Source organism: Xyrauchen texanus, chromosome 44 (genome assembly GCF_025860055.1).
Source record: "Xyrauchen texanus isolate HMW12.3.18 chromosome 44, RBS_HiC_50CHRs, whole genome shotgun sequence".
Lineage (NCBI taxonomy): Eukaryota > Metazoa > Chordata > Actinopteri > Cypriniformes > Catostomidae > Xyrauchen > Xyrauchen texanus.
In genome coordinates, this window is record NC_068319.1 from 32,720,669 (window position 1) to 32,748,620 (window position 27,952).

Genomic DNA, 27,952 nt, shown 5'->3' on the forward strand with positions numbered 1-27,952 from the left:
CCAACAATCCCAAAAATTCAACATTCCACAACATTCAAGATGAGCTAATCGAGCTAATGGCAAATATGGTAAGGGAACAAATCAGTGGGGAAGTACAGGAGGCTGGAGTTTTTGCATTGATGGTGCATGAGAGCAAAGACGTGAGTAAAAAGGAGCAGGTGTCTGTGGTGGTGCGGTACATGCATAACAATGACATACGGGAGGAGTTCCTTCACTTCACTCCAGCTGATGGCCTAAATGCCGATTCACTTTTGACCACTATCATTTCAAACACTCAGTAAATGCAACATCGATTACAACATGTGCATTGGCCAGTGCTATGACGGCGCCGCCGTAATGTCAGGGTGTAATAACGGTTTTGGAGAGAAGTACCGCATGCTCTGTATGTACATTGCCATGCCCATCGTTTAAATTTAGTTTTAGTAGACTGTGTCAATAATGTAGGATCAGCAGGAGACTTTTTTGAAGTTGTGCAGATGCTGCATAATTTTTTTTCTGGCTCTCTCGTACACAACGTTTTCCTCAAGAAGCAAAAGGAACTCGAACCAATAGAAAAGTCAGTTGAATTAAAAAAGATGTCAGAAACCAGTTGGGCTTGTCAGTATGCAGCACTGTGGGCCATTCAGAAAACACTGCCAGCAATCTGTGCTACACTTGATTATGTAATCAAACAGTCGATGGCTAGAAGAAAAACAGAAGCTAGAGCAGTAAAGGCACTGATAGACGGACAGTTTGTTTTACAGCTCACTCTATTTGAGGATCTGTTTCGCACCACCAAATTCTTGTCTGACCATTTGCAGTCCCCAGATCTGCAACTAGCATCTGTCCTGGATCTTGTTGAGTCCGTAATTGCATCCCTGTCCGAAAAGAGAAACGAAAAGTCATGGAATGACATTTGGGACAAAGCACAGGCCCTGTGCAGCAAGACAGGGATCATTGTTCAGTTCAGACAAGAGCGACGACAAGGTCAGCCTGCATGCCACCTGGAGGGATTTGTAGTTGACGCTCACACAGGAAAACGTCCACCACTCACCTCCATCGATGACATCCGAAAGCACTGCTACTACCCTGTCACTGATAGACTTGTCAATGAAATGAAAAAGCAGTTTTCACCCGAATCTTGTGGTGTTCTACAGGGCACATCTGCCTTAAACCCCCAAAACAGTCATTCCTTCAGATGAGCGTTCTATCACCCATGGCCCAGCATTATGGGGTAACAACAGAAAACCTGTCTGCTGAACTTCACCAAGTTCGACGGCTTCTTGACCGAAAAACGCAGCAGGGACAAACTGTGAACACCACACATGAATTCCTCTCCGTTCTCCGGCCATACAAGGACGCATTTATTGATTTGCACAGACTTTTGTGTATCTCGTGTACACTGCCCGTCACGTCTGCAACCTGTGAATGCAGATTTTCATGTTTACGGTGTGTTAAAAACTACTTGTGGAGCAACAGTGGGGACTCAAGGAATAGTAATTTGGCTTTGCTGTCCATCAACGCAGAACGTGCAAGAGCCCTTGATGTGGAGGACATCATAGACGCTTTCGCCATGAATCACATTGTCCTGCTTTGACTGACATTTTTTTGGTGAATAGGCTCTGCCTTTATTACCTTAACTTAGTGTGTGTGTGTGTGTGTGTGTGTGTGTGTGTGTGTGTGTGTGTGTGTGTGTGTGTGTGTGTGTAGCGTGTATTTATCACTTTGTGGGTACCAAATGTCCCCATAAGGATAGTTAAACCCGAAATTTTTGACCTTGTGGGGACATTTTGTTGGTCCCCATGAGGAAAACAGCTTATAAATCATACTAAATTATGTTTTTTGAAAATGTAAAAATGCAGAATGTTTTCTGTGAGGGTTAGGTTTAGGGTTACTACAGCTTCTTCCATCAACATTGAGGGGTTTAAATTTGATAAATGTAAGGAATTAGTCAAGCTGATGGAGAAGATTAATGAGTTAGACACGCATCTGAACACTAGCGAGCAACACACACATTTTGGTTCTGGCTGAAGAGCCCGCACAGCAGGGCATTTGGGTGACATCTCAGTGGCATACTCACTCAGCAAAGTGACACCACTCTGCCGTTCCTGTTAGGGTTTCCAATCGATTCTCCCCACTCAGTGATGCACCCACTGAGAATCATATTGATAGAGCCTTAGTAATTGGTGATTCTATGTAATGAACATGGAAATAGAGACTCCAGCCACCATTGATAAATGCATTTCAGTGGCTCAGGCGTCTGGAAAAAATGTACAAGTGTTGGCTAGTCAGAGACCACTTCAGATAATGTTGGTGGTGTGTGAACTTGCAAAAATTATGTCAGACACTGTAATATGCTCTGGTCCCCTCCCAGCTTGTCATGGTGACGAGGTTTATAGTAGATTAGTGTCACTGAACAGCTGGACATCTGAGTGGTGTCTGAAGAATAGCATAGGATTTATAGGATTGGAAGTGTTTTTGGGGTAGACCTGACCTGCTAAAGAGAGACGTACTCCATCCCTCAAGGGAAGGTGCTGCTTTCCCCTCTAGTAATTTGGCTCATAGTCTTAATGATAGTATTTGACTAACTGGGGCCCAGGTCAGGAAGTAGACAAACTGGTTAATCCCAACATCTGCTAGCTGCCTTGAGACGTCAGACAGGACAAATGAACTGCAACACATAGAGACTGTATCACCTAGATATCTCATAGAGACTGTGTCTGTTCCCTGAACTACAGAACACAAAACTTTAACAAATCATTTAGAAAATGTGTTATTAAAAAAATAAAATACTTGAAGATAAACATCATATAAAGGTAGGGCTACTAAGATCTCTTTCTACCAAAGTACTAATTGTAAATGAAATTATTACAGATCATAGTTTGGATGTGCTCTGTTTGACTGAAACCTGGCTTAAACCGGATTAATATATTAATCTACTCCCCCAGGTTATTGTTATAAACATGAGCCTCACCTGAAGGGTCAAGGAGGAGGTGTTGCTACAATTTACATTGAAGTTTTTGGTGTTACTCAGAGGACGGGGTATAATTTTAAGTCTTTTTAATTAATAATGCTTAATATGACACTATGAAAGATAGATCCTGTGATGCCCAGAGTAGAGAGGGTGGAGAGTAGGATCTGATGGTTGACTGTGTCAAAGGCTGCAGAAAGGTCCAGCAGAATCAGAACGGATGATCTGGTCTCAGCAACTCGGTGAAAGACAGCAAGGCAGGCTCGGTGGAGTGTCCACTTTTGAAGCCTGACTAATTGTCATCCAGCAGCTTGTTCTGTGAGAGATAGGCAGAGATTTGATTGAAAACTGCCCTTTCAAGTGTTTTTGCCATGAATGGGATGAGAGACTGGTCTGTAATGTTCTATGTGTGGGGTTAAGTGCAGGTTTTTTCAGCAGTGGGGTTGCTCGAGACTACTTAAATGTAGTGGGAAAAGTGCCTGTAAGTAGAGACGTGTTAATTATGTGTGTGAGTCCAGGTAAGATGGACGGAGAGATGGCCTGGAGAAGGTGTGATGGAATGGGGTCAAGGGAACAAGTGGTGGGGTGATTGCATTGGAGGAGTTTAGAGACCTCAGTGTTAGTCAGAGGAGAAAGCTTAGAGACAGAAGGGTTGCATACAGGAGACGGGTGTTTGACAGGGTGTGGTGCTGTGAATGTAATGCTGATGGTTGTAACCTTATTAGTAAAAAATGTGGCGAAGATATCTGGTGTCAGTGATGTGTCAGGTGGTGGAGGGGGAGGGCAGAGAAGTATGTTGAATTTTCTAAACAAGCTATGAGTTCTGTGGTGCTGTTGATCTTGGTCTGGTAATAGGAGGTGTTTGCAGCTTTAACGTTATTTGAGAAAGTTGCAAGCAGAAGCTGATACTTACCTAGATCTGCTGGATCTCTAGATTTCTGCCATCTCCTCTCAGCTGCCCTGAGGTCAGTCTGATGTTCATGAAGGACGTCAGACAGCCAGGGGCTGGGTGGTGTAGTATGTGCTGGCCTAGAGGAGAGGGGACAGATGTTGTCTAGACAGGTTGTTAAAGTAGAGCAAAGTGTGTCTGTGGCAGTGTTTACATCAAGCTTGGAAAATATTTTTTTTGGGGGGAAGAGAGGTAGAGACATAGGTGGAAAGGCGAGAGGGTGAAAGAGTTAGGAGGTTATGGTGAAAAGAAAACCAAAGGTGGAGTCTGTTTTAATGTTGATGGGAGAGTCTTTTCTACAGAGAAATTGAATATATGAAGAATTTCAGTCAGAATTTAGGCCTCATCACAGTACAGAGTCTACACTTATTGGAGTTACAAATGACTTGCTCTTACCATCTGATCGAAGCTGCATTTCTCTTCTAGTGCTTTTATATCTTAGTGCTGCCTTCAACATGATAGATTATGACATTCTCTTAAAAAATAGGCTAGGGAATGGTTATGTTGGCATTAATGGACTTGCATTAGCATGGTTTAGGTCCTATTTATTAGACTGCTACCACTTTGTATGTGTAAACGAGGAATTGTCAAATCAAACAAAAGTTAAGCATGGAGTGCCAAAAGGATCAGTTTTAGGGCCTCTGCTTTTCTCCTTGTATATGCTTCCCCTGGGAGATATTATCAGGAATCATGGAATAAGTTTCTACTGTTATGCTGACAATACCCAACTTTATATTTCTTCTAAACCCAATGAAAATTCACAATTCTCCAAATTAGCAGATTGTATCAATTAAATCAAAGATTGGATAGGCCAGAAATGTCCTGTTATGTCATCTTCTACAGCAAAGAACTTAGGTTTTATATTTGATACCAAACTGTCCTTTGAAAATCAAATTACCAATGTCAAATTAAATTGTCAAATTACCAATGTTTGTAGAACAGCATTCTTCCACCTGAGAAATATTGCTAAATTACGACACTTATTTTCCACTTGTGATTTACTGCTCTGACAAGTGTAATCGCCAGTTCCCATTGCAACCAATGTCCCACGTTAAAATAGGTAACCATGTGAAGTAGTTAAAATCGCTCTTAAAAGGTGTCAAATTCATTAGAACAGACATCAATGAAACAAACGGGTTAATAATGTTACCAACATTTTTTATAATGTGCATATGTCTTTTCTTTGCTCGTTGGCAATTCACATTGAACGAATCTGCTGTAAAGGCAAGTGAAATTATACACACACACACACACACACACACACACACACACACACACACATACCCAGTTAACATGATCTACATTTGTGGCATTTATTGGCAAGGCATCAACAAATAAAACACCTTCAGTGCACCTTTCCCTGCCGAACACTGGTCTTGCTCTCTCATCAGGATTTTACAAGTGAGTTTTGCTACAGGTTACAAAAGTAGTTGCAAAAGTCAAGTTCCGAAGATTTAAAGTTGCAGTGCCAGATTTGAGAGGTTGTAAGTGCCGATTTGAGATTGTATGCAAAAATTAATTAAAGTACAAAAGTGTTTGTGTCTGTAGTTGTATTTATATGAATGTCATTTGACACATTTGTGACTACATGTCTGCAATTGTGAATTCAGAACACAAGCTTTGAATTATTGTCTGAGAGCAGATTGCAACATTCAATTTAAAATTTTTATTTGACAAGTTTTCACATTGGTGCTTTAAGTGTAAGTTTCAACTTACGAGTACAAGTATTATTTGTACTACTACTCAAATCCAAATATGCAAGCTCTTGAGTTTTGCTACTGATTTACCTTCATAAAGATTGGCCTTTCGAGGGCAGCGCACATCCTGATTCCTCCTCACCCACGGCGGAGGAGCACGTGTCTGCTGCAGAGAAATGGATTAAAACTCTGAATTAAAATTTAAAAAATTAAGTCACCTGCTGGGTGACTGTTCTTTTGCTGAGCCAGTGCTCCCAATTGTCCCTTTTTATCTCAAAGTTACAGAGCTTAAGCAGACCTTGACTTTGTTCAAGCTCAGGCTGAACCTGCCACTTGGAACGTTTCAGTGCATTCTAGGCCTAATGGCTGCTGCAGCCACAGTCACACTCTTGGGGTTGCTTCACATGAGGTCCCTCCAGTGTATGTGGCAGAGCCTCTCGCTTTGGAAGAAAACCTAATTTTATGAGGAGGGGGTGGCGCTGGGCCAGGGGTTCCACCTCAAGGTGGTTATGTCAGATGCGTCGGTCATAGGCTTGGGTGTCCTATGTGATGGATGTCCCAAATTTCGTACCTGGACAGGTCCAAATGTGTTGTCGCACATCAATCACTTACGTAGAACTGTTGAAGCTCTATTTTGCCCTCAAAACTTTCCACTCAGAAGATCAGGATGGCCAACACCTTGGAAGTCGCTTATATGTTTCAGCAAAGAGAAGTGCACTAGCACGCGATTCTGAGTCTGCCTCTTTAAATCTAGTGATGCATGGTGCAGAGCCAACTCGGGAGTGGTGACTGCACCCTCAGGCAGCTCACAGGGTTTGGGACATCTTCAGAAGGGCAGAGGTGGGCCTCTTTGCCACCCAGGAAACAATACACAGCCTGCTTTGGTTTTCTCTGGTGGCTCTGGATCCCTTGGAGATCGATGCTCTGGCACACAAATTGCCTTTGGGTCTCAGAAATGCCTTCCCTCTTGTGAAGTTGTAGCACAAGTGCTGTGCAAAGTGACGGAAGCCTCTTTGGCCCAACCAGTTTTAGTTTACAGACCTAGTTGTGTTGTTGGACAGTTCTCCTTCGGTGATCCTGCTGAGAGTAGACCTGCTCTCTCAGGCTCGCAGGACAATCTGGCATCCATAGCCAGTGAAGTGAATGCTTCATGTATGGCCCCTGGACACCACCCATGAGAGGGCAAGAGGTTAAGGTCATCTGATATTGACACAATTTTACATTGCAGAGCACCTTCAACGAGGTCTCCTGTGCACTCTTTACTGCACTTCCTTCAGGATTGTCGGGAGCCCATTTGACAATGAACATAGAGCCTGGCCTAATGGTGTGGCGCAGCTGGGTTGGCATTGCCTCACACTTTTGCCAAGTTTTACAACCTGAATGTTTCTACTCGTTTCCCAGGTGCTGACTGTGAACAGAATTGAGACACCGTAAGTTCCCTTTATTTGCCCTAATTGGCTAGTGATCACTTTTTTCTGCAGCAGTAAACAGCAGTGTGGGGCAGTACAATACAGTATCCATAGTGTCAGCTACTGACGCAGCATCAAATTGACTAATGAAAGAGAATGTCTGGGTTAAGAAGATTACCCTGGTTCCCTTGATGAAGGAATGGAAGTTTACTTTTTAACTGATAGTGCATGTACATTCATTACTACCATGTGTGTTTGTGTGTGTTTGTGTGTGTGTGTGTGTGTGTGTGAGAGCAGGCATTCATTGTGACAGTGTGTGTGCTGAAGGCCGCTGGGGGCCCAACTGTTCTCTGTCCTGTAACTGTAAGAATGGAGCGTCGTGTTCACCTGATGAGGGGGCTTGTGATTGCGCACCCGGATTCAGAGGAAACACCTGCCAGCGCAGTGAGTATCACACCTATCTTTCTTTGTCAACGTGTGTTCATGGCCCCTCTAAAACATCTGTTGTCTCATTTCTCCTGTTGTTGTGTCAGTCTGTTCACTGGGTTTCTTTGGCCATCGCTGTAGTCAGGCGTGTCCGCAGTGTGTCCATAGCAACGGCCCCTGTCACCATGTGAGCGGCCAGTGTGACTGTCTGCCGGGGTTTAAAGGGGCGCTCTGCAACGAAGGTAAGACAGATCTGTCTCATTTACTCTCGAAGCTGTCTGTCTCACTGATAACAATGTCACCTGCTCAGGTCTCTTAATTATCAGGGAGCTGCAGGTATTACACTGTGTCCTCCTAACCAGATGCATTGCGATAAGTATTGGTCTGTCCTCAATGAACACAAAACTGCTGCATGACATGGCACAATCACAACCAATCAGAATATATTTATGTTTTAATGTACAGTAATGCAGAATGGGATATTAGCCCAATAAGCATTCACAGTGGATGGGGCTACTCAGTATGACGCCACAGAAAATGAAAACCAACTGATTGGGTCTGTTCCAAAACCTAGTGAGCTTTCTTCGTGCCTAATTCCTGCCTTCTAAGGCAGTATCCTAACAGAGATGGATCCCCGTAAGTGACTTATTTGGAAAGCATATGCAGCAACGGACATACCGCACAAATAGCGCTCCTAATGAGGGACTTGACTGCAATAGAGTTTGTCATAAATATGTTGTTAAAGCTGGCATAACAATAGCCAATTTTTCCAGCAATTTTACCAGCCAGTAGGTGAGAGATGTTGCACACATTAGCGTCTGCAAGCGGGAAGTCATTAATCCCTTAATGACTCGGTACTCCCTACTGAGTTAATGGCTGAGAACTGGAAAAGCAAATCAGAATTGTTAGAAAAAGACCATTCTGTTGCCTCCATTCAGGAGGACTCTTGTGGTCTTGTCAAATGACCCATGAGCAATTTTTTATTTTTTTTAATTGCTAACACATATTTCTTTAATGTGTACTATGTTTTCTCAAAACCTCAAACACATGTCTTGATACTCACACCGTTTTGGCCAAACCCTTGACCTTTGACCCAAAAGTAAACATTGTAGTCAAAACCATCTGGTGTAGAAACCAAACTTCTTTTTTTTAAGAAGTGACTAGACATCATTCTGATCAGAATTTTATTTATTTTTTTTTTTTTCAGCGATCGCACTCAAGCTGCATATCATCACATATGCCAACTGTAATAGTGATTCTGTCACCAAACCTTTTTCTGGAGTTCTCCTATCAGAAAGCTTAGACAAAACTGCCTGTTTTTGTTGAACATAAATCCTTTACAAACTGAAAGCCGAATATGGACATACCTGTTCTATGGCAACACTCAAGGGGGGCTCCTGTTTATTTATGGATTTAAAAGCGTTTGCATTGACCATACATTATCAACTGAATGCAATTTACTGATGCCTGTACTAATTATGAAACCTATATTAAAGAGCTCATCAAATAAATAAACTGTCCAACCATTCACATTAGAGGGTATTCATTTTATTTTGGGGAGAAAATTTGAGCACTTCTGCTGGAAAAATGATAAGTAGACTTGGGGAAAAACTATACTTTAAAACAATATATAAATTCAAAGAGGAAAGAAATGTTTCTAAACATGTATAGGCTATGGTTTAAAATGAAAACAAAGCTTTTCTTCTCTTTTTTTATTTATTTAATTTCATACATTTAATTATTTGTCCATTTTTTTCATGACTTAATAAATGTAACTTTTATCAAAACGCAGACATGCAGTTTGCCTGAAAGAACACAACACGTTCGGATGTCTTATGCACAATTTACACGTGGTTGGGAGCAGGTGTCAGTTTTGTTCATATTAACTAACGTTTTAAAAATATGAAAACTTTCATGAATCCAAGGTAATGTTACTGAATGAATCATGTTATAAATCCTTTATGTTCACACAGTTCTCATATTGTTATTTTACCAAACTCCACGTGACGGGGAATTGGAGAGTGTCAGTATATCTGTTACCCATCCACCATACTGATTCGGCAAGTGTGTCACACATTTGAGGTCAGCTTAAGTTAACGATTGACCAGTCAAGCTGGTCACACATGGGACCGCGTAACAGTTTTGACAAGCACAAGTATCACACACAGAATACATCTGTGCATATAGGTGGCTATCCAAAACAAATGGACAGTACATACTGTACAAACATTTTCAGGCTTTTGAGCATTCTGGGATTTCCTTCTCCTCAAAGGATACACGTGATGCTGCCAGAGTAATATTAGGAGTTAGCATAATTAAGATGCCTACCTTTTTGATTTCCTTTGTTTTTGGTTGCGTCCATGATGCCTTAAAATGTTGCCTGCTCACTAAGTTTTGGAAAAGAGCTAAAATGTCCAGTCTCTTGTTTCTTGACATTTAATCCGAAAAAGTCTGAATTTGTGTAAGAGATGTTTTTCGTGTCATTGTGTCTGGTCTGGTGACGATACTGTGTTAAATGGATTCTCTGATGTGATCCCTTCCGAGGGAACTCGCACTGCGTCGTTGAAAACGACTCTTTGGGGAACGCTTCTTAGCGTGCGCCTCTGAATTATGAATGAAACTATTCCAATCTTGATTGGTGTTGCGTCATGACGTAACATGTGACGGCATAACCGGATGCATAAAAGTGACGCCGGTACACACACACATTAGCTTTCGCTCTTCAGCAAGCGCTCTATGTTGAAATTGTTTGTCTTATTTGGTGTTGTTTGTCTGATTTAAAAATATTATGGCCACCGAACAGTTCAAGAAGTGCGTGCACCACTGCCCTCGTTTCATTACGGGTAGGGACACGCACGCTTTATGTGTGAACTGTTTGGGAGCGCAGCACGCACAGGCAGCTCTCGAGGGATCTGCCTGTGAAAGTTGTGAAGCACTACCCATGAGAGTGCTGCACTCCCGGTTGGCGTGCTTTGATCAGCACGGTCAGGCTCGCGTTTCCCACGGTTTTGGTCCCGCGTCTGTTGAGGCAGCGTGGCGATTGAGATCGCGGGGTTCGCAGCGGGATTTTGCAGATGAGAATGAGACTGCTGCGGCACTTTCTCCTTCTTCGTTTGAGGATCCCGAGCCTACTGTGAGTGGTGCAGAAGCCCGCGTCACGGCTTCTTCTGCCCATGATCAGGTCCCGATGCTTGAGCTCACTGCTTCCGAGGAAGTGGATATGCTCAGCATCGATCGCGGATCGACCGTGAGCCAAGCACGCCAGTTTTTGGCCAAGCTTATGAGGAGCTGATTGAGGTTGTAACGCGTGCCGTGGCCAGACTGAATATCAGCTGGCCACAAAATGAGCAGGGAACGCAAGTTGAAAGCAAATTAGACGTGCGTTTCCTGCGGCACAGATCACAACCTCAGCGCCGGGGTTTGCCGTTTTCCCCGATCTCCACAAAGATATCTAAAACGAGATCGTGGGGTAAACCGCATTCGTCCCGTATCTCCAGCCCCAGTGTTTGATTACAGACGATGTTTTGGGGGCACGGGATATGGGCTAAACCCCGGCGCTGCCTAGTAAGCCCTGCAGAGATACATCTGCTTTAATAAGTAGGGCTTACATGGCGGCACACAATCGGTGTTGGTTTCCGCCGTCTCTGACGCCTGGGCCACATCAATTTCCAGCGAACGCACATCGTGCCGTTCGTGTCAAAAAAAAAAAATATATAAAAAAACAACAAGCATCAATTGTGGTCACAAAAACCGTATCGACTAAATTCTGCCGGTCTCTCGATTCAGGAAGTCGGGAACAGTGCTCGAAAAACACCCGAGACCAGCCTCGAGAGGCTGGTTCCCTTAGTTGAAGCTTCGGGAAAGAGGTCCTACCGAGGTGGTAGAAACTCGGAGGGCTGTCCCCCCCCGCTGCAGAGCAACCGCGTTGCTCACGAGCGGAGTCCTCAGGAAATCGGTGTCGGTTCCCGCCGTCTCTGACGCTCGGGCCACATCAATTTCCAGCTAACGCACACCGTGCCGTTCGTGTCAAAAAATAAAAAACAAGCATCAATGGTGGTCACAGAAACCGTATCGACTAAATCCTGCCGGTCTTTCGCTTCAGGAAGTCGAGAACAGTGCTTGAAAAACACCCGAGACCAGCCTCGAGAGTAGAAGCTTCGGGAAAGAGGTCCTACCGAGGTGGTAGAACCTCGGAGGGCTGTCCCCCCCCCCACGCTGCAGAGCAAAATCGGGGTACAGACTGCAGTTTGGGCACCGCCCCCCCCAAATTCTCTGGGGTGGTGCAGACTACAGTGGTTCCGGAGCAGGCTCAGGTGATGGAACAAGAAGTGCAATCTCTGCTGCTGAAGGAGGCCATAGAACGTGTTCCTCATTCAGACAGGGAGTCCGGTCTTTACAGCCGGTACTTTATAGTTATAAAAAAGGATGGGGGGTTGAGGCCGATTTTAGATCTCAGAGTTTTGAACCGGCCTTTGAGGAGGTTCAGGTTCAAAATGCTTACCATTCCTGTCATCGTGAGTCAGATCAGATCCGAGGGCTGGTTTGTCACGATAGATCTAAAAGACGCCTATTTTCATGTACCCATCCTTCCATGTCACAGGAGGTTCCTGAGGTTCGCTTTCGGGGGCGAAGCTTACCAATATCGGGTTCTTCCGTTCGGCCTAGCACTCTCTCCCCGCACATTCACCAAATGTATGGATGCAGCTCCTGCTCCTCTGAGACTTCAGGGCATCCGCATACTGAATTATATCGATGACTGGCTCATTCTGGCCCAGTCTCGAGAAATGGGGCGCGGTCATGGACGGCCGCTTTGCCAGGGGTCTGTAGCAGGACCATCATCATTCTTGGCACATAAACTGTCTAGAGATGTTGGCTGTGTTCAGGGCTCTGAGGAGCTTCCTTCCAGACATCTAAGGTTACCATGTCCTAGTACGTTCGGACAATACATCAGTGGTAGCTTATCTGAACCAACAAGGGGGACTCAGATCGCGCCCTCTGTGCAGACTGGCGCATCAGATAATTCTTTGGTCCCAAGGGATAATACTGTCTATCAGAGCAATGTATGTTCCGGGGGTTCAGAATCAGGGAGCAGACATCCTGTCGAGGCAGGGGCTGAGGCCCGGGGAATGGAGACTTCATCCAGAGGTGGTGAAGTTGATGTGGGACAAATTTGGACCATCGGAAGTGGATCTATCCGCGTCTCGAGGGACGTCCCACTGTCCACTTTGGTTCTCCCTCTCACATCCAGCCCAACTGGGGTTGGATGCCATGGTACAGGCCTGGCCGAGGCCTCGCCTGTACGCATTTCCCCCGATCGCTCTGCTCCCGGGAGTCCTGGAAAGGGTCCGCCAAGAGGGCATCAGTCTACTTCTGGTTGCCCCGATGTGGCCGGCCCGAGTATGGTTCTCAGACATAATTTCACTCCTGATAGCTCCGCCACGGCAGATTCCTCTGAGGAGGGATCTGTTGTCTCAGGCAGGGGGCACAGTTTTCCACCCTCGTCCAGAGCTGTGGAAACTGTGGGTCTGGCCCCTGAGGGGTTCAGTACCTAAATGCTGGTCTATCAGCGGGGTGGTTGAAACCATACTTAGCTCTAGGGCTCCGCCTACTAGGAGATTATATGGCCTCAAGTGGAATGTGTTCTCCACTTGGTGTAGAGAACATGAATTAGATCCAGTTAACTGCCCGGTGGCTTCAGTTCTGGAGTTTCTTCAAAATCGTTTCTCTGCGGGTCTCTCCCTTCCACACTTAAGGTGTACGTGGCTGCCATTTCGGCTTTCCATGCACCACTGAGTGATGGGCCTCTGGGGAGGCACCAGCTGGTCATTCGTTTTCTCCGTGGTACATGGAGGATGAGACTGACAACCAGGTCCAGGGTTCCTGCCTGGGACCTGGCGGTGGTTCTCGAAGGGTTATCCCTGGCCCCCTTCGGACCCCTTCAGTCGGCTTCGCCCAAGGACCTGACGTTCAAGATGGCTTTTCTCTTAGCTATTACCTCGCTAAAGAGGGTGGGAGATCTTCAAGCCCTGGCAGTAACACCAGCTTGCTTGGAGTTTGCCCCTGGCGGAGTTAAAGCCATTCTGCACCCGAGACCTGGCTATGTGCCTAAGGTGCCTTCTAACACGGCATGGTCTACGGTCCTGCAGGCTTTTCGTCCTCCACCTCATGTGTCGACAGAAGAAGAGAGGCTCCATTTGCTCTGCCCTGTCAGAGCTTTGGGCATTTACCTCGAGAGGTCCTCTTCTTGAAGGAGGTCGGACCAACTGTTAGTGTGTTTTGGGTCACCTAAGAAGGGGCTCCCTGCCTCGAAACAAACCATTAGTAATTGGATTGTTCAGGCTATTATCTCGGCCTACAAGGTGCGTAATTTGCCTTCACCTTTGGCCAAAAGGGCTCATTCAACTAGAGGCATGGCGTCCTCTAGGGCTCTCTTATCGGGAGTGCCCCTCCAGGAGATCTGTGAGGCAGCTGGTTGGGCTACCCCGCACACTTTCATCAGGTTTTATAGTCTGCACCTCCCTAGTACGCCTGGCGCACGTGTGCTCTCGTCCTAGTTGAGTGCCTGAGTTCAGTTTCACTCTAGGGCAGGCCTTTTTTCGGTGCGTGGCCTAGTGGGCATTTGTTCCCCAAAGAGTCATTTTCAACGACGCAGTGCGAGTTCCCTCGGAAGGGAACGTCTCGGGTTATGACTATAACCCTTGTTCCCTGAGAAGGGAACGAGACACCGCGTCGTCCTGCCACGCCCCTCAATGCCTGAGAGCGGCTTGCTTCATCGCTAGGCTAATGTGTGTGTGTACCGGTGTCACTTTTATGCATCCGGTTATGCCGTCACATGTTACGTCATGACGCAACACCAATCAAGATTGGAATAGTTTCATTCATAATTCAGAGGCGCACGCTAAGGAGCGTTCCCCAAAGAGTCGTTTTCAACGACGCGGTGTCTCGTTCCCTTCTCAGGGAACAAGGGTTATAGTCATAACCCGAGACGTTTTCCATACACAGCAATCTTATTGTCATTTTTGTTACATTTCCTGATGTTTACATCCTTCCACTATTAATAGTTCACACTCACAGCTGTAAATGATACTGTTGTACTGATACTATTGTACTGTTGAGCAGTTATATAAAGATCTGTCTGTCTGAACTCTCTCGTGTGTATGCAGTGTGTCCCAGTGGCAGGTTCGGTAAGAACTGTGCTTGGGGTTGCAGTTGCACTAATAATGGCACATGTAACCCCATCGACGGCTCGTGTCAGTGTTATCCCGGCTGGATCGGCAGTGACTGCTCACAGCGTGAGTAACCACACTTATACTAATGCTCTTCCCTAACCCCAAAGACTCAGCTCATCAGATTATAAAGTAATCTCCTTAAGTTTCAGGTCATCAAACTCCTGGTGTGACTCAATGTTTTCTCTTCAAGGGGTTGTTTCTGAGGACATTGTTCATGTTTGGACAGTTTGTCTCATTTAACCCTTCAGTTTTGTGAGAAAATTTGGCTTTTCTGTTTGGGTCAGAAAAGGCTTGGTAGAGTTCAGTAGATATACATCACACCTCCATTTTGATTATTAACATTAACATTAACATTGCCATAGGCTTGTTTTTCACACTGAACACAGACCTTTAAACATTTCATCAGGTGGTGTTACAATTCTTTTTCAGTAGATATACAGTAAACCCTTGTATCTGTTTGTATCTATAACAAATACAGAATCATGTTTTATATTCTGACAGATTTTATTTCGGAATATAGATGTCCGGATGGCAGACGAAACATTTTTAAAAAATCCTATAGACTTCCATTGAAAAGGTCCCCACACATATCTAATGATCAGGACATCATGGAGACTTCAGCTGTGTCCCAAACAACACACCATACTATAAAAAAAATGCTATATGCACTCAGCCATGAAGTGTATGAATTTTCAAAGTAGTATCATCCCAAATGAAACACTTAACAGAATTTGACTACACAGAAGCATTCACCATTTAACAGCTGCCAAAAGTGACGTTTCAATCGCACGTGATGTGTTGCCACTAGCTTAAGCATGTTAGCCAATCTCAGTTCAACACTTTTATCTCAAACAACATACATATTCACACAGCTTGGGGTGATGGTAAAGCATTTAACTCACACTTGTAAGGTGAAATGTATTTACAACTGTTTTGCCAGACCAGCAGTGCAGCCAAGTAACTCCACCCCTTCCGCTATGTACGGCAAGCCACATGTGCTGAGTGCATGAAGTGTCCAACACATTTTGACAGTTGAAAAAGTGCATCATCCGGGTACTTAAAGTACACTTTTTTGTATGCATTTTCAGTGTAAATGTATGACTTAAACTACAAAATGGCATAGAGTAGTGTAGAATTGTGCGGTTTGGGACACAACTTTGATGATATACTTTTTTGTCTTGGGCAAGTAAACAACAATCTAGTAACCATTTAGTAATGCCCTAGGAACACCCTAGTAACCACCCAAAACACCACATGCATATATATAACAAGTATCACAAATGCAATAAATTTTTGTTTTCCTAATTCATTTATTAATTGTTGTAGATAATCCAAATCCATTTGACCAAATACAAGATTAAGATTTGTTTGATAATGTTTTTAACTCTTAGAAAGGTCAAAAAATGACCCAAGCAGCTGTGAGGAAGGGGAGCATGGTGGTAGGAACACCTGGTGGTAGTTTCAGATTTCTGCTGAAGACTATGCTTTATTCCAGTGGTTTAGCCATGGGTGTGCCAGGTGGTGCAAATGCCACCAAAAAATCATCAACTTGCACACACAAATAAAATAACAGTAGTGGTGTAAAAATGCATCCATGTGATGCTGAACATTCGAAACATCGATTATGGAATTTAGAGTTTTTCTCAATTGCTAACACATATTACTTTAATGTGTACTATGTTTTCTCAAAACCTCAAACACATGTCTTGATACTCACACCGTTTTGGCCAAACCCTTGACCTTTGACCCAAAAGTAAACATTGTAGTCAAAACCATCTGGTGTAGAAACCAAACTTTGCATTCAAAATACACACAAAACCATCAAATACAATCAACCTTCTAAATACCCTTACACACTGCTGGGAGGAATTGAAAAACTATTATAAAAAGGTTTTCATGAACCAATAACTATAATGTGTCCCAGAATTTCAGATATGTTCCATTCAACATTGTATATTGAATCATACAATCACAAAAAATACTTCAAATGTCCCTTTTACAGGATGTTTATTTTCCATTCAAATATTCTACAGTACAGTACTGCAATTGCTTGTTGAACAATCATGCTTGTCACTGTAGTGGTCTCAGTAATGTTCTGTAAGTCACCAACACAAATTCACCAAAATGGAATTTGTGGAAAACAAAAGAAGGCTAAGAAAACAAGGAAAGAAACCTTTTCACTTAGGTAAGTGTGTTAGAGTATGCTACAGTACTGTAATAGCAATAACAGTTCATTCTGGGTCAGCATCCTGTCTCCGACCAGGGTCAGGCCAGAGATTTTCATCAACATCACAGGCTATGTTTTTCCTAGCCAAACAGCAGGAGAAAAATGCCCTGGAATGCCTGAGCTATCCCTGACAGCTTCCACCATGGCTTGGAGAAGGTTATTCTGTACATAGGGATTTCTGTCGTAAACATTCCACCGCCATGCTGAGAAGAACTCCTCTATCTGATTGAGGGAAGGGGAGCATGGTGGGAGGAACACATTTTTTAATCTTGGATCATTCATGAACCAGTTCCAGACCAGAACAGCATGGCGGAAATGAACATTGTCCCAAACAACAACATAACATGGCTGCACTTCGCTCTGGGCATGTTGAAAAAGAGCTTCCTGTAGGCCATCCAGAAAAGTCAGAAGACATTGAGTGTTATATGGGCCAAGAGTAGCATGGCACATCCGCAGTGAAGGAGTCCATGGACGCTGATGGCTGCACAATGTGTAACATTAACCCCACGCTGGCCAGGGACGTCCACGAGAGCACGTTGGCCAATAATGTTGCGCCCTCTTCATCTTCACTTTGTAAGGTTGAATCCTGCCTCATCCACAAAGATTAACTCATGCAAGGTGTCACTGGCATCAAGCTGGAGTATTGTCTGTATGAGATTTGATTACATTTCAATTCAGCCAATCCAATATTGTTGCAGTGAGCCAAGAAAACTATATCACAACATATAAGTTATCTGTAGCCTACACAGAACAATAGTTGATATATACACGCAAATTATGGAATACATGTAAATACATACCTGGACATATTGGAAACGCAGATCTTTCACTCTCTCCGAGTTCTTCTCAGATAGAACCTGGTACACTGATTTCTCTGAGGCGTATGAGGTTGTTTACCACAACCATGTTCACGATGGCGTTGAGTTGGGCCTAAAAAAAAATGCTTGGTCTACCACCAACAACTGGTTGCCTTTCAATTCTGCAAACAAACAACAGTGTTTGACATTGTCAAACATTATTGACGATATGAATCATCAGCTTCATGTTATTTTCTTGTATTGTCTGCTTCTGCAACTGTAATGCATATAGTTTCATGGTACAGAACAGTACAACTTCATAGTATGGTACGTTTTCATCCCCGAAAGTCCGGACAATCGATGCAACACTGAAACGGCTCCAGTTTGGATGTGCTCTCAGCCCAGCTTCCCTCATTGTCATACCGTGTACAACAACACAGTAGGTCCACTACAGTAGCACAGATCTTGTTTGAGATTATTGTTCTTCTTCCTCTGCCTCTCCCTTGTCCACCTCCTCTCATTCTTATCATTCCTTTGCCTCATTGTATGATATTTGCATCCATGATTCCGAAACACAAGTGAGCTTACCTGTTGCCCTTTTTATTCATTCCAATATCCTGATTGCTTGTTGAGTTATTTTAGACGTTAGTGCTTTCAGATGGATAATTGTTTGTTAAGGGTGTTTGAGTTTATTTATTGAACAGACAATTGTGTCTTAAAGTGAGAGGTGTGTTTACACTTTTGCAAAGAAGTGTGAATGGACCAGAGAAATGTGGCAAAAAGGGTAAATAGGGTTTATAGACTGGGGTACATGGTCTTTCTGCTGGGAATTGGCAAAATGGTTTCATGAGGATGCCTTACACTACCAATTTTTGTGTGTTAGCAATCGAGAAAAACTGTAATTATTGATTATTATGACCATCTACCACAAGCTTACAGTCGAACTGTGATGCACCTCATTGATCTCTGCCAGCATCACCTTTGTCTATTGATGGACTACACTCTATGGAATACATAGATAATAAATGAATTCCCAACAAATGCCTTCATCAGCCAACTGACAAAGGACAATTGCATCTATGTGAACTTCTGCAGTTAATGCAGGATGAACTTCAAAGACATTGGTCATTAATCTTACAGTTCATACAAAATCTTTGTTTAACCCTCTGGGGTCGACGGATGCTCCGGCACGTCCTGCTGGATATTTTCGTCATTACAGCGGAAACAACTTAAAATTCTCCGTAATTTTTGGGTATACAGATAAGTGTAAGACATCATTAGAGACTATAAAGGGTCTACTTTTATTTGTGCACACTCACAATAACAACAAAATCTTGTGCTATTGTAAAATAAAGAAAATAAAAGGGTGAGCTTTCAGCAGTCTCCGTGTTCACGAGCATATTTCTGAAACACGTCACAAAAATGAACTGAAACTCCGCAAATACTTATCACACAAACATGAAACATATGTCTAAAGAAAGCTTAAAATGTCTACTTTTAAGTAAAACAATTCAAATTTAAAACAAATATTCTCCTACAATGTAATCTGTATGAAATAAAGCGATGTACAGTTTCTTCTGGCTCAACTCATTATCTGTAATGTGATCCCACCCACCAGCAGAGCGCGCCATTCATAGGCTAATGTGCTGAGATGATCAATGCAAATGTACATGCCCGACGGTGTTCAGAGGTTTAATGTAAACACAACACAGCTCAACTTTTCTGCATGTTTTAACGTTACACATGCGATCAAACTCCTGGATATTAAGAAAGAGTTAACATTTTCCTCAGAAGAAGAGCGGGACTCCGATGAACATTTGTATTTTGAAGAGAGACGTGATCCAGATACAATTTCAGACGAGTAAGTCATTGAGTTTTAATTAGTTGACATGCTATTTTATATAAACATTTTCATATTGTACTAGTGGGACTGTTTCCAGACTTGCCAGACAGGATTCAGAGTATTGACATGTACATGTAAATGTTTTTTCGGCTAAAGCAGGTATTAAAATTGCATGCTGTATGATATATATATATGATGTGTAATATGATATAAAAATAATATGAATGCTTAGATTATATTTTAACGTGTTTATGCTGCCTCATTATCATCAACAAAGCTTGTGCTTGCAAATATGTGTTCAGGTTAAATGAGTAAAATGCACTTTATAATATGCTGATTTTCTAATATGGACATGTTATAATGATTTCTGAAGTATCATGTGACACTGAAGACTGCAGTAATGTTGCTGAAAATTCAGCTTTGATCACAAATTGCATTTTACCATATATTCAAATGGAAAACTGTTCTTTTAAATTGTAAAAATAGTTCAAAATATCACAGTTTTTACTGTGTTTTGGATCAAATAAATGCAGTCTTGGTGAGCAGAAGAGACTTCTTTTAACGGTAGTGTAGGTCTAAAATTATGTAAAGTCTTAATGTAAAGAAAATGTAGAGTCAGATTACTTCTTTTAACTTAAAACTTGATTTTGATCATTAAGTCTCCTCACATTCATTCTCTTTCTCTCACATTCCTCATTGATAGGACCAGGGAGGGGTCTTTTGTCTCTCATGTGTGAATTACAATCAATATTCATGATAGTTCACGCCTCATGCATATGACCTTTCTAACACTAAAAGTGTCTTACAAAAGTTCAATTACTATATTGTTTTGTATGAATGAGTGATCAGGATGGTTTTCACATCATTTTGTAGCAAAAACTCTAGGCTACAAGATCCAGTTCTCAAAAGTCTTGTGGACAAATGTTTATTATGTGTTATATGGCCTTATTTCAATTACTTAAAAAACCATGCATAAACGTTATTTTCTCAAAAATACAAACATGTACACACATGTTGCTCATATATTATTGTAGCCCAGTTTGTGCTGAATACAGTGTTATCAGACTTTAGACATTAATATGTTTTTAAGCAACAGAAAAAAGCACAAATGTCAAGGCATGTCAAAACTTCTCCAGGGCTCAAAATACCCTCAGACCCCAGAGGGTTAAACACTGGCCATTAACTCTTACTTAGTTTAATAATTTTAAACCATGACTTTAACTATACATAAGTAATATTTACATTATATTAATGATGTTAGTCAGAGGGGAACTGGCCCCCACAGTGAGTCTGGTTTCTCCCAAGGTTATTTTTCCAATTTTCCATTAATCAACATCTTATGGAGTTTTGTGTTCCTTGCCACAGTCGCCTTCAGCTTGCTCACTGGGGTTATTAATACAATTATTATTTAATTCTTTATTTTCATACACAATTTACAATCATATTTAATCAAGCTACACAATGATGACTAAGACATTATAGATATTACTGTTTAATTTTCTGTAAAGCTGCTTTGAAACTATGTGAGTTGTGAAAAGCGCTATACAAATAAAATGACTCAACTTGATCGCTATTCTAGATTTGTTTCATGAGCTGACAGTAAATTTGTCTACAGTTGACTTGACTACACACCCATGGTGTGTAAATGGTTCACCATTATTCCAAATATTAAAAATTTATTGGCAGCATTCCGTCCCTTTAATCTCACTAACAATTTTTTATAATTGAAACATGTAACATGAAAATTTTCATGATTGCATTTCTGAATTTTAGCATGTTTAAATTAGAGAAATGTGTTTGCCAGTTCTCACAAATAAGAAAGAGTTGCGCAAGTTTGGGAAGCACTGGTAAATATGTGCAAACAAGGCTGTAAATTCAATCTGTAAATGCAAACACAAGCGTCTTCAGTTTGCCAGACACTACAGGAACTTCAAATGTGACCGGGTTCTATGGTCAGTTAAAAAAAAAACATCGCTTTTTGGCAGTAAACACCAGAGATGGGTTTGGCTCACACAGAGAGGTAGCCATTTGGAAAAGTACCTCATGCCCACGATTAAATATGGTGGTGGATCTTTAACGTTGTGGGTCTGTTTTTATGCCATAGGTCCTGGACATCGTTTTCTGATACATGGCATTATGTATCAAATATCAACAGATAAAAAATAAAAACCTGAGAGCCTCTGCCACAAAGTTTAAAATGGGCCCTGGTTGGATCTTCCAGCAGGACAATGATCCAAAACATACATCGAAATCAACACAAAAATGATTCACTGACCACAAAATCAAGGTTCTGCCATAGCCATACCAGTCTCCTAACCTGAACCCCATTGAAAATTTGTGGGGTGAACTGAATAGGAGAGTCCACCAACATGGACCTCTGAATTTGAAGGATCTGGAGAGATTCTGAATGGAGGGTCCGTGTGTCATCCGATCATTCGATTATTCCATTTAATCTGGCAAACCAAAAACGAAATAACGAATCAATGTTTTGTTTTTCTGTTTTTCTGTATGAACCAAATATGAAAATTTTCGTTCGTTTGATTGCTTTCAGCTCGAAACGGGAAATATAATAAACAAGGAAACCAAAACGAAATAATGGGTCGAATATACGTTGTCTTTATTTTTCTTTATTTGTTTTCCTATTTCCCACGGTGGAATCAATTCTGTTTCGCGCATGCGCAGTGGATAGTTTCAAAGGAGTAGGTCGCTGAGCGCCAAAAGCGTAGGGTTCGGTCCCAGTTGGTCAAACTTTCCAGTTCAAATGGCACTAGGGCAACATGAAGCCTTGGATGTTTTATGAATCTAGTCCCTGGAGCACAGATTTTATCAGCTGGCAATTTTCATTGCACATTTAAGAGTGCAAGTTGCAACTGTTATTAACAATAATTGAAAGCTGAGGCTTATCAGTAGCAGTAACAATGAACATAGGCCTATGTGCAGTTATGTCACCAACACTCATTCATTATGGAATATTATTAACAGTGAGGACACAAAAAGTGTCCACATCATCTCAAGCACATTTATCGTCCAAAACCATTGTCAAACTGAGGTTATGTACTGTATCAGCTGAATGAGCAAGCTTCCAGGAACTGTTACTACTGTTTCTTCTTCTTCTTCTTCTACTACTAGTACTACTACACACACACACATACACGAAGCCGAAAACGTCAGTTCAGTGCTTTGCAACCCAGACGGGGTGAATTTATGAATGAACGCGTGAAAGTTCTGTTGTTCTGTTGCAAAAAAACAATGTTGTTACGTATCAGCTCACTATTTTAAGTGGGTATACGAAAATATCTGACCGTTCCTTGTGGGTATATATCGTATAGGCTACCTGCGTATCACGTAGACTAGTGATAGGTCTAGTATGGGTGACCATATTTTGATTACCAAATACCAGGTCACTCGGCCCGGCAAACAGATACTCAAATGATACTCGAAGTTTACTCAAAGATGCCTTATTAATTTCAATACATTTAAAGTAGGCTATGCCTCCTCTGTATGGATAGAAAATTGTTATATTACAAGACACAAATTCAGATAGGCTTCTCAGAGGTTACTCAACATGTTTTATTATGACAGGTTTCAAAAATAATGAATGAAATAATGTCTCTTCTGTATTAGAAAAATAAATATATAAATAATAAATGACTAAAAGAAATACCTCCAAATTGAACAAAAATAGCTCTCACAAACTTACAAAAACGAACTAACAAAATATATTTATATCTTTAGTTTTCTTCCTCTTTATCCTGTTTTTCTTCCTCATCCTCCTTGTTTGCCCATCTATATTTGGCTGTAGAGCTGATCTTTCCCAGCAGTTTTTTGAAAACCAGGACATTTTCATCACTTTATAAAAAACAGCCAGGACGGCCAGGACAGGACGTGAAAACAGGACATGTCCTGGGAAAACAAGACTGTTGGTCACCCTAGTTTAGTATGCAACACGTTTTACTTTTTTTATATCACGTAACGTTACCTCATTTATTGCTCGAGAGACAGCAATGTCAAGGTCTGAATCAGAAGTGTGTCCTTTTCTCCGCATATTATGCTTGGCAAGTAGTCTCCGGATGCTGATCTCAGAGCTTCCACGCTGGACACCCATTTCTTGCATCTTTACTGAGATCTCATGATATGGCATTCCATTCATAAACATGTCCTCAATAAAAGACATGTATGGTTCGAGTGCCATTTGAACTGGAAAGTTTGACCAACTGGGACCGAACCCTATGCTTTTGGCTCAGCGACCTACTCCTTTGAAACTATCCACTGCGCATGCGCGAAACAGAATTGATTCCACCGTGGGAAATAGGAAAACAAATAAAGAAAAATAAAGACAACGTATATTCAACCCATTATTTCGTTTTGGTTTCCTTGTTTATTATATTTCCCGTTTCGAGCTGAAAGCAATCAAACGAATGAAAATTTTCATATTTGGTTCATACAGAAAAACAGAAAAACAAAACATTGATTCGTTATTTCGTTTTTGGTTTGCCAGATTAAATGGAATAATCGAATGATCGGATGATACACGGACCATGGAGGAACCGTCTCCGATCCATTTCCAGGTGTTCTCCAACCTCATTAGGCATTAGAAGGGAAGACTCAGAGCTGTTATCTTGGCAAAGGGAGGTTGCAAAAAGTATTGAATAAAAGGGTGCCAATAATTGTGAACACATATATTTGTCAAAAAAAAATTTTTTTAATTAAACTTGTATTGTTTGCACAAATGTTTGATATCCATTAGATTATATATTTTTAGTGAATATTCTGAATGAAAGATCAAAAGGATAAAAAATAAAGACATTTTTTACAGCCTTCTTTGCTCATACTTACCAAGGTTGCCAATATTAGTGGAGGCCACTGTAAATAGATTTGAGAGATTTACGTTTATGGGTCTATATGTTTCTGTGTAGCTTGTCCTCCTGGTCATTGGGGTCCGAACTGCATCCATACATGTAACTGTCATAACGGAGCATTCTGCAGTGCGTATGATGGGGAGTGTAAGTGTACAGCCGGCTGGACGGGTCTGTCCTGTACACAACGTGAGTATGATGTTATCTCTACATGACGGCTTAATGTTACTGGTTATTAACTAGTCTTAACCTCAGATGGCATGTACACCGTCTGTTGTCTAACCATTGTAGTTAAAGGTCTGGCTACGCGAGACTAGTTATTGACTATTGATTATGATGCTTGCTGGTTGGTTGTGTTTCTCTCATATCCGTACAGTTTATTGTACACATGTCTTCGGTATGTTGATAATGGTGTTGTGTTTGTTCACTGCAGGCTGTCTGCTGGGTTTCTATGGTAAAGACTGTGTTCAGGCGTGTCAGTGTGAGAACGGCGCTGACTGTGATCATACCTACGGTCAGTGCACATGTCGCACCGGCTTCATGGGACGACACTGTGAACAGAGTGAGTTTAAAGGAGTGTGTACAACACTGTTTACTTCTAATACCGTGAGCTGCAGTGTGTTTAATTTAGTGTTATCCACACGCTTTCAGAGTGTCCCGCCGGCTCATATGGCTATGGCTGTCGTCAGGTGTGTGATTGTATCAATAACTCCACCTGTGATCACATGACTGGCACCTGCTACTGTAACCCCGGCTGGAAAGGCACTCGCTGTGATCAGGGTAAGGGTTCTACTATAAATGGATGTTTTAGATCAAGCATGCTATTCTTTTTACAAAATAAATATTGAAATGGTTCACGTTTATTTCACCCAAATACATCAAAGACATTTGAAAAGTACCAAAAATAAAAGTTTCGAATTCAGTTTTAATGTGACCTTCAACAAAAAGAAAAAAAGTTGAAATCTGTTAATATAAATAAAAATCAACCCAGTGTGGGACATGAAATTGCCAAGTTGAAGTTGAAGAAACACCAATCAAATTTTTCCACACAAACTTCATATGAGTGTGTGGTATTGTGAGATTCATGTTGTGGTGTTTTCATTAGTTCATTTTGTGATATAAGTCTTTCCTTGTCTCTCTCAGCTGGTGTGATCATCGTAGGTAATCTGAACAGTCTGACCAGCACTGCTCTTCCTGTGGACTCGTATCAGATTGGAGCGATTGCTGGAATCATCGTGCTGGTGCTGCTAGTGCTCCTGCTCCTCCTCCTCTTCATCATTTACCGCAAGAAACAGAAATGCAAAGAATCCACCATGCCCACAGTCACTTATACTCCCAACATAAGAGCCAACAGCGACTACGCTATCGCAGGTCAGTGTCAACGAGAGACTGTGAAGATAGACTACCGTCTTCTCTAAATATCACATCATGTCTTGCTGTAATAATTGTATTTCCTATCATTCTAATCAGTGACTAAATGAGTCTGCAATTGTATGTCAGGCTTGACTAGAATTGTTTAATTACATTGGGCTGTTTGATGTGTTTAATGTTTTAGAGTCACTGCCACAGACTAATGACGTCCTTCCCAACAGTAATTATTTCTCCAACCACAGTTATCACACATTGACCCAGTGCACCAGCCCACCTCACATCAACAACCTGCCCTATGGAAAGGTCAGATCACAATGCTCAAAATAATCCTGTGTGTGTGACCACGTATTTATTATGCAAATGTTCTTTGCCTGTTTCTTTATTTGGCCTGTGCATTCAGTTATGTTGTTTAACCATTGTGGGAACTATTGGACTTCATAGGTATTGATGGATTGATTTTGGCTGCTTGTATTGATGGGGAGTAATGTGCATGACTGTGTGTATTTATAACATACTGCTGTTGAATCAGCAACTAGATTAGTGGAATTGTAAGAAAATTGTAGAAAGGTTCTTCATTTGTAAACTGTTAGCGATATAAACAGTTTATTTTGTTTCTTCTGAAAGCCAAAGAGTAACCAGTTGTTTTTGAACCTAAAAAATGCTGGGCCGAGGAAAAGGCTTTCACTGCTTGATCACACAGGAACTCTACCAGCGGACTGGAAACAGGGCGGATCTCTCAACGAGCTCGGTGAGACTTCTGAGTCAACTCTTTTATGGATGTGGTGGCGGTGCTTTAAAGGGGATGAATTTAAAGATGCAAATCCTGTGCTGACCATTTCACAGCACACTAAAGCACAACACACTTGAAAACAATTTACATCAACTAGTCAACCTCATGAATTGACTGATCGGTTGGTGGATGCTACTCACAATGTGTAACATACTAATGTTAGCAGTTTCAATGTGCAGTATTGCTGTCTTCTATCACACAGTGCCAGTGTCTTTCCATTCATGTAATTTCTAGGACTATATCATTTGTATTTATTTCTTATTCATTAGGAGCATACGCCATTGACAGGCATTACATGGGAAAGTCCCTTCGAGGTAAGAGATCACTTTGCAAGAAAAGAGTTTTTAAACATGACTTTGATTGTAGATCATGACAATAACAAACCTCTGTCTCTGTAGACCTAATGAAGAGTGTATCCTATCATGCCAGTTCCTGCTCTATCAATAGTTCAGAGAACCTGTACGCCACAATCAAAGACCCTCCGCTGCTAATGGCCAAGAGCTCTGAGTGCGGTTACGTGGAGATGAAGTCTCCTGCTCACAGGGACTCACCATATGCTGAGATACACGGCTTGAGTCCTACCAACAAAAATGTATATGAAGTTGGTAAGAGTTTTATACATCCATCAACACCAATGACCTACTCATTGATTGTTTTGTTATTCAAAGCTTACATAATACCTTGGATGTCAGATGAATGTTGTACTCAACTATCATTAGCTCAGTTATCAACTATCTCTCAACAGTTATAGAGCTGTAGGTTTTTATTTACACTCCGTACCATGTTACTACATGGAAGAATTGTTCTATTTCACTGATGGGACTATATCAGTCACAATACTCTTGGATATCTTTCTGCACCATGGCAGGGTGAATCAAGATTATCAGAGTAACTGTGCACAAGTATAATGCATTATCCCTCATTAATATACCTGGATGTAAGACATGCTGCTGCTGCACAATAAGTCATACATTCATAAGAAGATCTAGACATTTGATGCTGGGGAGGAGGAGGGTTTCAGAGAGAAAACTGTTATAGTGTGCTGCAGTGAAACTGGCTTACCTGCAAACAACTGAGGCAATTTAGATGTTAGAAAAATAGGGAAAAAGCTAGTTGATTGGCTACCAGATTACAAATCACATGACCCATCATGTGTGCCATGTAGAGTTTCATGACTTAACTCTGAATCATGAATACTGATCCAGGATACAAGGATCCTGACATTGATGGTATGCCAATCGACACTGGTCAGGACCAGGATGAGGATCCAGCCTCAAATCCAGCTCACAATGGCTCAGATCACCTCACTGAGCATGTTGATAGTGAAAGCACCAACTGTATCTGGAGTTCCTCACTAGAGATCTGCAGACTTTGCATTGATCCTGACACTGTCAGCATTCCTGTTGCC

The 27,952-nt window shown here is 41.9% G+C and overlaps 1 protein-coding gene across 4 annotated transcripts in view; it reads left to right on the forward strand.

Annotated features, from left to right (window-relative positions):
- LOC127636986 (multiple epidermal growth factor-like domains protein 10) overlaps window positions 1-27,952 on the forward strand; it is a 149,337-nt gene that overhangs the window by 89,391 nt on the left and 31,994 nt on the right. For all 4 annotated transcript variants that reach the window (XM_052117808.1, XM_052117805.1, XM_052117807.1 and 1 more), the window contains 11 exons: window positions 7,303-7,449; window positions 7,539-7,673; window positions 14,595-14,723; window positions 24,444-24,572; window positions 24,817-24,945; window positions 25,035-25,163; window positions 25,527-25,754; window positions 25,939-26,057; window positions 26,379-26,502; window positions 26,814-26,858; window positions 26,943-27,149. In XM_052117808.1, the coding sequence (XP_051973768.1) occupies window positions 7,303-7,449; window positions 7,539-7,673; window positions 14,595-14,723; window positions 24,444-24,572; window positions 24,817-24,945; window positions 25,035-25,163; window positions 25,527-25,754; window positions 25,939-26,057; window positions 26,379-26,502; window positions 26,814-26,858; window positions 26,943-27,149 (1,521 nt within the window). The remainder of the gene's footprint in view (window positions 1-7,302; window positions 7,450-7,538; window positions 7,674-14,594; window positions 14,724-24,443; window positions 24,573-24,816; window positions 24,946-25,034; window positions 25,164-25,526; window positions 25,755-25,938; window positions 26,058-26,378; window positions 26,503-26,813; window positions 26,859-26,942; window positions 27,150-27,952) is intronic.